At 40.1% G+C, this 14,156-nt stretch overlaps 1 protein-coding gene across 9 annotated transcripts in view; it reads right to left on the bottom strand.

Moving 5' to 3' along the window:
• Positions 1-14,156, bottom strand: part of fam149b1 (family with sequence similarity 149 member B1) — a 117,147-nt gene that overhangs the window by 82,418 nt on the left and 20,573 nt on the right. For 8 of the 9 annotated variants that reach the window (XM_059946197.1, XM_059946198.1, XM_059946196.1 and 5 more), the window contains 3 exons: positions 11,321-11,456; positions 10,138-10,280; positions 723-842 (listed from right to left, as the gene is read on the bottom strand). In XM_059946197.1, coding sequence (XP_059802180.1) covers positions 723-842; positions 10,138-10,280; positions 11,321-11,456 — 399 coding nt within the window. The remainder of the gene's footprint in view (positions 1-722; positions 843-10,137; positions 10,281-11,320; positions 11,457-14,156) is intronic. The other variant, XM_059946202.1, reaches the window with a different exon arrangement.

Raw genomic sequence — 14,156 nt, 5'->3', positions numbered from 1 at the left:
TAAGGAGGGATTCTGAAATCCGAAAAATTCTGAATTCCGAAATGCAACTGGCCCCAAGAATTTTGGATAAGGGATTGTGGACCTGTATTAGGTTATAATTTTAAAACTCGAAATTCTGGTGCATGAAAATAAATTATGCACTGAATAGTGAAACCTAGAAATTCACTTCCCAATAGGGTTGTAGAGGCTTGGTCATTAGTATGTTGAAGATAGAGAATTTTGATTATTAAGAGAATTCGAGGAAGCTGGACTGCTTTATGCGCTACCAGTATACTTATACTCTGGGAAAATAAGCATATTTAAAGATATTCACAGCTTGGAAGTTACACATAACATTTATTGCCAATACGTGCAAATCAAATAGAAAGGTTGAATTAAATAAAAGCAGCATCACGCCAAATATACTTCAGAATTGATCATCAGTTCAGTCAAACTCCCTAGTTGCCTTTCTCATTCCATTAGTCTATAGATCTGACCCAATGTTTTATTCTGTATCCAAGCTTAAAAATAACTTACTAGCCAGCATGGAGTACAAAAGGTAAAGCTGGTGGTTCTATATGCCACCACATAATTAAAGTGTGTACATAAAAAACTGTGCAAAATTTAAAGGTTGTAGGAAGGAAGCCCCAGTGGGCACATTTCAACTGCAATGTAACTGACATTGTAACTTTACTTAATCTAAATGGCTAGAATCTGTTATGATATTCCTGGTTAACACTCACTCATTCCCAGCAGTACTAGAACCTGGACAGGAAATTGGCTGTAAGGTTTTACCCTCTTCTCGGCCAGGATACCAACCATAGGCTTCATTAACAGGAGCTGCTATCTGTGTCCCCAAAACTCTGTGAAAGTAAATAAAATAAACACTGTTAGTAGTTAAGATCCAAACTGGTGAACATTCATATTGGTACCTCAAAAGCAACAAACAATGAACAAGAAACATAATGCATCAAATTGAATAGAAATACACTAAAGATTAATTGGAATAGGATTGTCACATCTAGAGATACAATGAAAAGTTTATCTTGCATACTGTTCATGTGGATCAATGCATTACAATAGACAATAAGTGCAGAAGTAGACCATTTGGCCCTTCGAGCCTGCACCGCCATTCTGAGATCATGGCTGATCATCTACTATCAATACCCAGTTCCTGCCTTGTCCCCATATCCCTTGATTCCCCCATCCATAAGATATCTATTTAGCTCCTTCTTGAAAGCATCCAGAGAATTGGCCTCCACTGCCTTCCGAGGCAGTGCATTCCAGACCCCCACAACTCTCCGGGAGAAGTTTTTCCTTAACTCTGTCCTAAATGATCTACCCCTTATTCTCAAACCATGCCCTCTGGTACTGGACTCTCCCAGCATCTGGAACATATTTCCTGTCTCTGTCTTGTCCAATCCCTTAATAATCTTATATGTTGCAATCAGATCCCCTCTCAATCTCCTTAATTCCAGCGCGTACAAGCCCAGTCTCTCTAACCTCTCTGCGTAAGACAGTCCGGACATCCCAGGAATTAACCTCTTGAATCTACGCTGCACTTCCTCTATAGCCAGGATGTCCTTCCTTAACCCTGGAGACCAAAACTGTACACAATACCTCAGGTGTGATCTCACCAGGGCCCTGTACAAATGCAGAAGGATTTCCTTGTTCTTGTACTCAATTCCCTTTGTAATAAAGGCCAACATTCCATTAGCCTTCTTCACTGCCTGCTGCACTTGCTCATTCACCTTCAGTGACTGATGAACAAGGACTCCTAGATCTCTTTGTATTTCTCCCTTATCTAACTCTACACCGTTCAGATAATAATCTGCCTTTCTGTTCTTACTCCCAAAGTGGATAACCTCACACTTATTCACATTAAACGTTATCTGCCAAGAATCTGCCCACTCACCCAGCCTATCCAAGTCACCCTGAATTCTCCTAATGTCCTCACCAATCTCCTATGTGGGACCTTATCAAATGCCTTCTGAAAATCGAGGTACACTACATCCACTGGATCTCCCTCGTCTAACTTCCTGGTTACATCCTTGAAAAACTCCAATAGATTAGTCAAGCATGATTTGCCCTTGGTAAATCCATGCTGGCTCGGCCCAATTCTATCACTGCTATCTAGATATGCCACTATTTCATCTTTAATAATGGACTCTAGCATCTTCCCCACTACTGACGTTAGGCTGACAGGACGATAGTTCTGTTTTCTCCCTCCCTCCTTTCTTAAAAAGTGGGATAACATTAGCCATTCTCCAATCCTCAGGAACTGATCCTGAATCTAAGGAACATTGAAAAATGATTACCAATGCATCCGCAATTTCCAGGGCCACCTCCTTTAGTACCCTAGGATGCAGACCATCTGGACCTGGGGATTTGTCAGCCTTCAGTCCCATCAGTCTACTCATCACCGTTTCTTTCCTAACGTCAATCTGTTTCATTTCCTCTGTTACCCTACGTCCTTGGCCCATCCATACATCTGGGATACACAATGCATTGAGGTAGAACAAGGAAAAACAGTAATAATACAGAACAAAGGGTAACAGCTAAAGAGTAAATGCAGTGAAGGTAAACATCAAGACCATAATGAGATAGAATGTGAAGTCAAGAGTCCATTTTATCATTCTAGGGAATGATTAATTGTCCTATAACAGTGGGATAGAAGCTGTCCTTGAGACTAGTGGTATGTGCTTTCAGGCTTTCATATCTTCTGCCTGATGGAAGAGAGAAGAGGGAATGTCTGGGGTCTCTGGGACCTTTGATTATGTTGGCTGCTTTATCGAGGCAGTGAAAAGTATGGACAAAGTCCATACAGGAGAGGCTGGTTTCTATGATGTGCTGAGCTGTGTCTACAACTCTCTGCAGTTTCTTCTGGTCATGTATAGAGCGGTTGATCAGAAGTATAAAGAAACAAAGGAGATATCCTGCTCGGGAACTTGACAGTATACAAGAAAAGATATTCATAGAACAAAAAATGAAGGTCAGCACTGATTAGCAAGGAGTCCATTAGAGTGTTGCAAAAGTTATTTACTATATCTTCTTTGTACATCTGGACTGCACATGACACCAGATTCCAGGAATTAAGAGTTGACTGGGAGGTGAGAGATTAATTTGTCATGTTTCTTATGGGAAACAATGATATAAAAAAGTATAAAAGTACATTGTGCAAGAGGGCTATGAGCAGCTGGGTGGATTCATAAAGGGAATCATACCTCAATATTACTACCCTAGCCAGTAGTAAAAAAGTAAATAAAATCTGTGTATAGACATCATGGCTCAAAGATTGATATGAGAAAAATAGTGCAGTATGACAAAGTGGATATTGAAAAACCAGATCTAGATGCAAGGAATAGTGCATAAAAACATGTATTTATTACCAATTAGCATCAAAAGAGTGATAGTCATACAGTACAGAAACAGGCCCTTTAGCCTATCACATCTATGCTTGCCTTTAACTATAAAGGATGATGGGTATAATCGAAAATGAGAGATTCTCTACCATAACAAGAAAAATACCAGCAAATGCTATGATTTGCCAGAGACATAATCCTGAAAGACACCACTGATATCAGCATTTGCCGAGCCCTTGCCCTGCTCATGTAAAATAAGTTGTCAAAATGATACAATATGACAAAAATAGACTATAACAGAACACCACTGGTCACCAGCAACCGACTAGAAAAGGTCTCCTTTATTCCCACTGTTTGCCTCCTGCCAATCTTCTACCCATGCTAGTATCTTCCCTGTAATACATTGCCTCTAATTTTTTTAATCACCCTCATGCGTGGTACATCTCGTCAAAGGCCTTCTAAAAATCCAAGTAAACAACATACACTACCTCTACTCTGTCTATCCTGCCTGTTATTTCCTCGAAGAACTCCTACTGCATTGCCAGGCATCATTTCCTCTTTAGGAAACTATGCTGACCGGCATATTTTATAGTGCGTCCACAAGTTTCCAGAAAATCAATTATGGACTCCAAAATTTTCTCAAACACTAAAGTCAGGCTAATTGGCCTATAATTTCCTGTATTTTGCCTCCCTCCCTTCTTAAAGAGTGAAGTGACATTTGCAATTTTCCAGTCCTCCAGAACCATTCCAGAATCTAGTGATTCTTGGAAGATCACGGTCAATGCTGCCGCAATCTCCACAGCTACCTCTTTTGGAACCCTGGGCCAGATGGAACAGATGACCTATCTACTTTCAGACCTTTCAGCTTCCCAAGCACCTTCTCTTTAGAAAAAACAAGCAAACTCACTCCTGCCCCATGACACTCTTGAATTTCTGGTATTGTGCTAGTGTCTTCTATCGCAAAGACTGATGAAAAATATTTATTGAGTTTGTCTGCCATTTCTTTGTCCCCCATTGCTGCCTCTCCTGTGTCATTTTTCAGTGGTCTGATATCCACTCTCACCTGTCTTAATATACAGCATCTGAAAAAAAAAGACTTTTGGTATCCTCTTTTATATTATTGGCTAGCTTACCTTCTTATTTAATCTTCTCTTATTGTTTTTCTGGTTGTCTTTTGTTGGTTTTAAAAAGCTTCCCAATCCTCCATCTTCTGACTAATTTTTGCTGTATTATATACCCTATCTTTTGCTTTTATGCTGAATTTGACTTCCCTTGTCAGCTATGGTTGTCTCATCCTCTCTTTAGAAGACTTCTTTTGGATGCGTATATCCTGCGCTTTTTGATTTGCTCCCAGAAACTCCAGCCATTGCTGTTCTGCCATCATCCCTGTCAGCATCCCCTTCTAATCAGCTTTGGCTAACTCCTCTCACATGCCTCTGTAGTTACCTTTACTCCACTGTAATACTGATACATCTGATTTTAGCTTCTCCCTCTCAATTTGCAAGGTGAATTCTATCATTTGGTGAGTACTGCCCCCTAAAGGTTCCTTCACTTTAAGTTCCTTATTCATATCTAGTTTATTACACATCATCCAATCCAGAAATGGATTTTCCCTTGTAGATTCAACCACAAGTTGCTCTAAAAAGGCATTTTACAAATTCTTTCTCTTAAGATTCAGCATCAACCTAATTTTCCCAATCTACCTGCATATTGAAATCCCCCGACAAAATCAACTAACAAAATCATTGGCCGAGAAGGGTACTACTTGTGCCATTACTGGTCAGAAGTGTTGCATGTACAGTACATCCCTGATAGATCTGAGAACATCCCTGATTTAGCCATGCATATCCAGCTAGATGAAGGGTATGCCCTAATATAAGGTATTGGCCTGAAACATCAACTGTTTACTCTTTTCCACAGATGCTGCCTGGTCTACCAAGTTCCTCCAGAAATTTGTGTGTGTTGCTTGGATTTCCAGCATCTGTAGATTTTCTCATGTTTGTACAGCTAGGAGCTGACAAGGTTAAAAAGACTGGGTAGGAACTTGATAGGACCCCTTCACCACCTGGCTCTATTCCCTGCTAGGAAATTTGGGCAACTCCATTGTACAGTGGAAATTGGGGTTTATATTCTTGCTGATTCTGATATTCGTTTTATCCTCTTGCTTAAGATTACTCTGTGGAGTGACGGTCTGAAGATCAGCTGATTCCATTATTGTTCAGCAACCCTCCTCTTTAAATAGAGTCAATGGCAGTATGAGTTTCTAAGACTCCGTGCTATTGAAATTCATTAAGATTTGTGTTGTCCTTAAAAGGAAAAAAGGGTTGTGGAAGTTGCAGCAAAGCAAAAGTTAAGGTAGCATCCAGGCAAGGATAGTTTACAGATAGTGTGCAATCAACCCAGGGAAGAAAGGCCTTTGAAGTGCATAGCTTCCCTTTTCACAGCAGGGGGCAGAACCATTTGGCATTTGGAGACAAGATGAGGATACAAACAAAGGATTCTAGGGTGACACTAACTATAGGTCAGTTACTTTACTAATTCTGAAGTACCATTAGCTATTAATACCTGTATTATCATAGTGCAGTTGCTGAGTGTTCATGCATATACAGAATTCAAACCTACACAAGGTTACCAATTGGTCAATTTCTGTATCCATTAGTCAACTTCCATATAAAAATGGCATTTCTTTGTTCAAGCTTCAGAACAGTGTGGTGACAAGGACCATGCTGTTCTCCTTGTATACAAGTAGATAAAGTATGATTGAGGAATGACTGAGAATTATCACAGTCCAGTTAATTTTTGACAATATCACATGCAACTGTCTCTGAAGCCACCTTTATTAGAACCTAAGTGAAGCAGGGATTCATTTGCATTTCCAGTGGAGTGTACTATATTCTGTGCTCATGATGTGATCTCTATGTTGGAGAAATTAAGTGCAGATTGGGTGACTGCTCTACAGACTACTACTGCTCAATCCACAAGAGTAATGCTGAGCTTTCATTTACCTGACACTTTAACTTTCTGGCCCACTCTTAATCCTCTGATTTTGTCCTCTTACATTGTTCTGAAGAACACCAACCCTATTTGCTTGGTTTTCTAACTCAGCACATAGGATATAGGCCCTCAAGTATCAACATCGAATTTAAAGATTTTGAATAAGTTGCCATCCCAGTTTATACCAGACTTTTCGGGCCGAGACCCTTCGTCAGGACTAACTGAAAGGAAACATAGTAAGAGATTTAATGCCCCTCCTCCCCTTCTTACCCCATCCCTGACATATTTAGTTGTTTGCCTGTTCTCCATCTCCCTCTGGTGCTCATCTCCACCTTTCCTTCTCCTGAGGCCTCCCGTCCCATGATCCTTTTCCTTCTCCAGCTCTGTATCACTTTCGCCAATCACCTTTCCAGCTCTTAGCTTCATCCCACCCGCTCTGGTCTTCTCCTATCATTTCTCATTTCCTCCTCCCCCCACTACTTTCAAATCTCTTACTATCTTTCCTTTCGGTTAGTCCTGACGAAGGGTCTCGGCCTGAAACGTTGACAGTGCTTCTCCCTATAGATGCTGCCTGGCCTGCTGTGTTCTACCAGCATTTTGTGTGTGTTGTTGTTTGAATTTCCAGCATCTGCAGATTTCCTCGTGTTTGCTCTTATACCAGACTTGGCTGATTTGATGCAAGGACAACAACCCGTCATTTTATCTGATGCAGTCATACACTATGGAAGCTGGCGCTTCGAGCTAATTCATTCATGCCAACTATATTGCTGTGAGCATGTGTTTGGCCTGTAGTCTTCCAAACATCTCCTATCCATGTACTCACAAATCCAACCTAGAGCCTATTTTAGGTTTTCAGTATCTGCAGTTGTTTCTTTTTAAATGTTCATTTACTTCCCCTAGAACCCATACAAACTAACTTTCCACTCAAGCCTGTCTAGACAATTTAGACAATATCCATTACCTTAACCTTTTTCAACCTCTTGGATATCTCTTTGAATACCTCCAAGAGATTTGTCAGATAGGATTTCCTACACACAAAGCAGTACTAACTGCCCCAAATAAGATTATATCTCATCAAATGTCGGTGGATCCTATCCCTCAATCCCCTCCAGCAGCTATCCAGTACTGATGTTAGACTCACTAGCCTGTAGTTGCTTGGCTTGTTTTAGCTACTGTATTTAAAAATTTAACACTTCTGGGGCGCCAACACAGATGGCCTGAAAATGGCAGCTGTCATTGAAAATGGTAGAATTCATCAAATATTCTCGTTTTAGCCTGCTGTGGCTGAGAACCATAACTGCATCTATGATATGTAGAATCAGTGATGAAGATTTAATGCAATTAAGTGATCTATCACTGCTTAAAACAGATGGAAATGGACCACTCCTTTAAGAAGCCACCAGTGAAAGAGAGGTGACGTGCTGCTCTGATGGCATATTTAAAAAAAGAGGTTTCTAACTCCCAATATCAACTATCTGGCTAGGAAATGTAGTCTCTGGTAAATAAAATTGATGATCTCAGAGCAAGGGTGCTGTATCAGAGGGACGTTAGGACTTCACGTGTCCCTTGCTTTCCAGAGTCCTGGTTAACCCCTTCCATGCTGGATGCAATTCAAATAGATGGGTTCACAAAGCATTGTCAAGATAGGTTGGTCGAATCTCTCAAAAGCAGAGGTAGAGGTGTATTCCTCATGATCATCTCCTCATGGTTTACTAATGTATCGGTGACATCTCAACATTGTTCACCAGACCTGGAATACCTCGCAATTAAGTGCCGGCCATTTTACCCACCACGGGAGATTTCAGCAATCATTTTGGTAACCTCAGGCTAATGTTAAATAGGCTCTAGACAAATGGAGAAATGTAATCAATAGGCATGAAACAGCACATCCTGATGCCTTCCCCATCATTTTCAAGGATTTTAACCAGGCCAGCTTGATAGTCACTAAATGTGCAATTTTTTTTGCCTAGTGACAGCAACATGAGCACACTGATTTTAATATATTGAGGTATTCATTTTAACAGCTAGCAAAACACTGGCAATAGAACTTTGATCTCCTCTGGGTTTGATTGTTTTCAGTCTCGTTCATCCGCACTCTCACAAAACATATGTAGCAGGCCTGTAATGGGTAATGAAGGATTTTCTCGCCGGAACTGACTTGCTTGCTAAATGAAGCTTTAAAAAGTCAAGTTTCCAAATATCACTCCACTTCTTCCCACTTGCAAATTCTCCAGCAACTTTTGTATAGGGACAATGCACGTAGGTAACACCAGTTTCTCTACTGTACATAAATATTTCTCAAAGCTGCATGTTTCTGACCTCATGAGCTTTCGGTGTTGTAGTTTCTACTGTTTCATTAAGCCATTCTGCTTTAAATGAACAAGCAGTTCTTTTGCACTTCACGCCGTGTGCTTCTTTGGAATTGAACAGAATGTTTAAGGGTAGATTAATCCTAAGGGGAGAAACTTTGACGGATGAGATCTATCCCAGGATGATGAGAGGTGAGATTGCTGCAATCTGACAGAAATTTTTTGCATCTTCCTTAGCCACAGATGAGCTGCCAGAAGACTGGAGAATAGCTAACATTGTTCCTTTCAAGTAACTACAGGCTGATGAGCCTTTCATTAGTGGGAAATTATTGGAGAAAACTGTAAGAGATTAGAGCTATGTGCAATTGGAACACATTTGATAAGGTTTACATAAAGTATTAGTCCACAAGGTTAAATTACACAAAAGCCAAGGTGAAATAGCTAATTGGATCCAAAATTGGCCTGCAATATGAGGCATTAGTATTAATGACTAAGAATGAACATGGTAGAGTTAGAGCACTACAGCACAGAAACAAACCCTTCAACCTATCCAACACACACAAAATGCTGGAGGAACTCAGCTCGAACACTTGAGAATCTTCCCTTTTACCCATCCAGTCTGATTGATAGAATTGATCAATTTGTAGATGACAGAAAAATTGGTAGAGCTGTGGATAGCAAGAAATACCATCTTTAGCTACGACAGAATACAGATCAAGTGAAAAGTTTGTCAAAACGTTAGCAGAAAGAATTTAATCCTGAAATACGTGAGGTGTATTTTGGAAGTCAAATAAGGGTAGAATAACCACAGTAAATATTAGGACACTAAGGAATGTTGACATTCAGGGAGACCTTTGTGTTGAACTACGTAGTTGCCCAGAAGTGGCAACACAGATAATGCACAGTAGTGGGGAAGGTATATGGCATGCTTGCCTTTCTTAGTTGTGGTACAAAAATGTACCATTGTCACTTCATGTTTAGTTGCAACTTTACAAAATACTGCATAGGCTGCACATGGAGAATTGTGTGCAGCTCTGGTCATCATACTGTAGCTAGAATATGATTGCACTGGAGAAGGTGTAAAGGAGATTCACCAGGATACTTAGTTATGGGGACAGACTAGGCCCATTTTCCTTGGGACCAAGGAGACTTAGGGGTGACCTGCTAGAGCTACGTTGAGGTAGATAGGATGGATAGAATCTTCTTCACATTGTAAGGACGTCAAAAACAAAACAACACAGACTTTAGGTGAGAAGGAGGTTTACTGGAAACTGAAGGGAATATCGAGTGCTGGCGATCTAGAATAGACTGCTAGAGTAGGTGGGGGAATTAGATAAAGTCACTATTTTGAAGAGACATTTAGGGAAGTTTTTGAATAGGCAAGGCATAAAATTATGTGCACTGAAAGTAGACAAATTATTGCAGATGGGCAGAAAAGTGTGTGCAGACACGGTGGACCGGATGGCTCCATTTCTAACCTAGTCTATTCTTACCGAAAATGTGGAAAATGGCATTTCCATTCCTGGCATTCTGCCTCCAATCCTTGTACATGCAAGCATTTCTTCTCTTCAAACAGTAATTCATCAATCTCAAAGAACATTTGTTGAACTTTCTGTGAGGCTGCAGTCTCAAATTCCTAGGATATGATGAAAAAGGTGCATTTCAAGACCTCCTGCACAATTTAAACAAGATTGGAAAAAAAAAACCGTTGCCCTCAGGAAACTGTTGGTTAAAAAGGACTAGGTATTGCAGCACATCTGGGAATTTTCTACAGTACAGCACAGTAACAAGCTTTTCAGCTTATGATGACTATGCTGACCATCATGTCAATTTAAACTTCCCATCCACCTGCACATGGTCTATATCCCTCCATTCCCTGCCTGTTCATGTACCTGTTTAAATGTCTCTTAAACAGTGCTATCATATCTACTTCATTACCTCCCCTGACAGCATGTTCCAGGAACCTACCACTGTGTAAAACACCATGCTTCGCAAAGCTGCTTTAACTCCCCCCCCCCCCATCTTAAACTTGTACCCTTTAGCACATGACATTTGTACTCTTGAAAAACAACCACCTACTACCTGTGCCTTGGAACAGCCCTGGTTTCTTGGATGTGTAAGAGCAGGGAAAACCCTCTCCAGTTCTCTCCAATGTCTTCTGTCTTCATCTCCCGTGGAACCAAAAAAAAAAACCCCAGACCAACTTTAGTGTCCCTCACCAAACCTCCTCCTAATTCTACCATCCTAATTGGATGGCACACATTCCTCATCATCCCTTATCTTCAACAATAACCCAAACAGGCGAACAGCAGAACAGACTGCTCTTACAGAACTGTTAAAATGAAATACATACAGAATAACAGTAAAAATATAAACCAGGGCATTACACCTCTCATAATCTTATAAACTTCTATTGGATTGCCTTTAGCACCCGACACTTAAAAGAGAACAATCCAAATTTGTCCAACCTCTGCTTCTAATTAATATTTGATAATTCAGACAACATCCTGTTGAACCTTTTCTCCAACCTCTCCGAAACCGCATTCCTCCAGAACTGCATATAATATTCCATATACAACCTAACTGAAATATTATGCAGCTGCAACATGACCTCCCGACTTTTATACTCCTTGTCCTGACCAGCAGGCACGTCTACCAAATGTACATGCTACTTACATTGTCACCCCAGGAGAAGGTAGAGCTGCAGGCTGTGGAGAGTCTGGTTTCCGTGTAACTGTTCACTGCAGACCAAGGATGCCCGCCATCAGCCAGCAAGAGATGGCTGTAGGTAACTTCAGAAATCTTGGATTCACTGTAATGCCATCAATTATTATCAATGTAAAATTGTACTCTGTGATTGTACCACAAATGGTATGAAAAATGTGCTTTGCTCTATTCCCAAAATCTTGATTCCAGATCAGCAGAATATACTCAAGGAAGAATATCAGATAGACTCCTCAAACTTGCTCAGTCTTTTAATTAAATCATAGCTGATTTGATTACTGAGTTGAAATCCACTCTACTGCCTGATCCCAGCAAGAGGACTGAGGACAGTACTTTAAGATAGATGATTAAGGTAGATGCAGTTTCCTACTTCAAGCCTTACAAGCAAAGTCTAACATATAAATGAGAGGCAACCAAGCATGCTGGTCATTTTAAAAAGGCTATTTTGAGATTGCAGTTCAAAGCTGAAAATAAATGTGTAACCAAAGTATGGGTGGTGGGGGAGTGGGGAGGAGGATGCTTTGCTGCTGCTTGTGCAGGGGAGGGGAAAGATGGGGTTTGGGGTTCTCTTATTTTCTGTCGTTCATTGTTTTGGGGTTCTGTTACTGTAGATGTCTGCAAAGATAAGTATTTCAGGTTATATACTGTATACACTCTCTGATAATAAATAGAACCATTTGAACTCAAGAGTAATATAGTGTGGAAACAGGTTCTTTGGGTCCACTTGTCCATGCCAACCAAGGTGAGCACCAAGCTTGTCCGATTTGCCCAAGTTTGGTCCATATCATTCTCAACCTCCCTTATCCATGTACTTATCCAAATGTGTTTTCAATGTTAATATTGTACCTGTTCCAACGAATACTTTGGCATCTCACTCCATATACAAAAACCTCACCCTCTGCAAAAACACATTGCCCCTCACTTTAAAATCTTTCATCTCTCACCTTAAACTTATGCCCCCAGTGGTTAGCTTCTCTTACATAGGAAAAATAAGAAGTGCATTCACCCTACCTATGCCCCTCATGACTTTATACAGGTATAGAGCAAGTATGAAAATCTTCAAGTCCATAAAATGATACCAAGATCATACAGGGTCAGCACAGAATTATAGAACAGAAATATCATTTTAGAAATAATCTGAGTTGGTGAGCCAGCTGATGTCATATACATATTGTACTTTATGAAGTCTTTTAATAAAGAGTCACATAAGTAGTTATTCAATAAAACTAGCATGCATAACATTGAGATTTGTGTATAGTGGATTGTTTAATGGACAGAAAATGGCTTGCAAAATAAATGAATCATTTCAGGTTGGGTGGTAGTGCCTCGGGGATTGTCACAGGGATTAATGTGTAACAGTGATTTAATTGAGGGTATTAAACATAGGATACACAAGTTTTCTGACGATACAATGCTATGTGGCCTCATGGGCTGTGAGAAGCACATTGGAATTTAATAGGACTGAGTGGGTGGGCAAGGATATGTCATGTGGAAAATTGAGATAATGACAAAAAGGAAATAAAGGCAGAAATCTTTTTAATTTCTCAAATTTAAAAACAAATGTGTTCTGATGAACCTGGATGATTTTTGAAGATGAATCACTGAAAGTTAGCATGCACAACATGGAATTCAGAAGACAAATGGCACATGGTGTTTTATTGCAGGATTCTTGCTCCAAATACACAGACTCACGATGAAACTACATCTGGAATAAAGTGTACAGGCTGGGTTTTGCCACATAAGGAGGAGTACTATAAAGGTTCATCAGGTTGATTATTGGAACGAGAGATTAAAGCTGGGCCTGTGGTCAGATAAATGAGAGAGATTTCAAAGAAAGGTACAGGGCTGATGCACAGTTCATGATCCTGCAGTGCCTACAACTAGGGACACAGGCATGTCCTCTTCAACATTCCGCAGCAAGGGGAGATAATTAAATGTATAAAGGTCATTCAAATTACGATTAAACTTAATACCGAGATATTTCATGTTGGATTTAACCCATCTAAACTGAGTGCCATACTGATATTGGGCATAGTCTCCTTTACCTAAAGGTAAAATTTCACTTTTGTTCCAATTTATTTTGTATCCCGAGACTATACCATAATTGTCCAGCAAGGCCCTAAGTCTTACGAAAGAGCCGGCCGGGTCAGCCAAATATACTAGAATGTCGTCAGCAAATAAATTAATTATATATTCTTCCTGGGCCACTTTAAACCCCTTTATGTCTGGATCCCATCTAACAGCTTCAGCCAATAGCTCTACTGCCAGAACAAATAGAGCTGGAGATAGTGGGCAACCTTGTCCACTAGTCTATGTAGAGAGAAAACTGGTGAAATTTGCCCGTTCGTAATTATTTTGGCCTTAGGCTGGTGGTAAAGTGCTCTTATCCAATTTATGAATATTTGGCCTAAACCAAATTTTTCCATTGTTTTAAATAAAAAATCCCATTTAAGCCTATTAAAGGCCTTTTCAGCATCTAAAGCCACTGCTACAGTCAGCTAAATGTAATATAGGCAATAGTCTGCCAGTATTATCAGATAATTGTCTATTTTTTAATAAATCCTGTTTGATCGGATTTAATTAATTTTGGCAGATATCGAGCTAATCTATTAGCCAATGCCTTTGCTATAATTTTATAGTCTGCATTTAAAAGTGAAAAGTGAAAGATGCTGGTTTTAGCAGATCCTTATCCCTCTTAAGAATTAACGTTATAATTGCTGTTGAAAAAGATTCCGGTAGAGTATGGGTCTCCTCAGCCTGAGTCACAACCCTCATAAAAAGGGGGGCA

Source organism: Hypanus sabinus, chromosome 21, assembly GCF_030144855.1.
Source record: "Hypanus sabinus isolate sHypSab1 chromosome 21, sHypSab1.hap1, whole genome shotgun sequence".
Classification (NCBI taxonomy): Eukaryota; Metazoa; Chordata; class Chondrichthyes; order Myliobatiformes; family Dasyatidae; genus Hypanus; species Hypanus sabinus.
The sequence above is the reverse complement of the archived record's forward strand: the minus strand, read 5'-3'. Positions and strand labels throughout refer to the sequence as shown.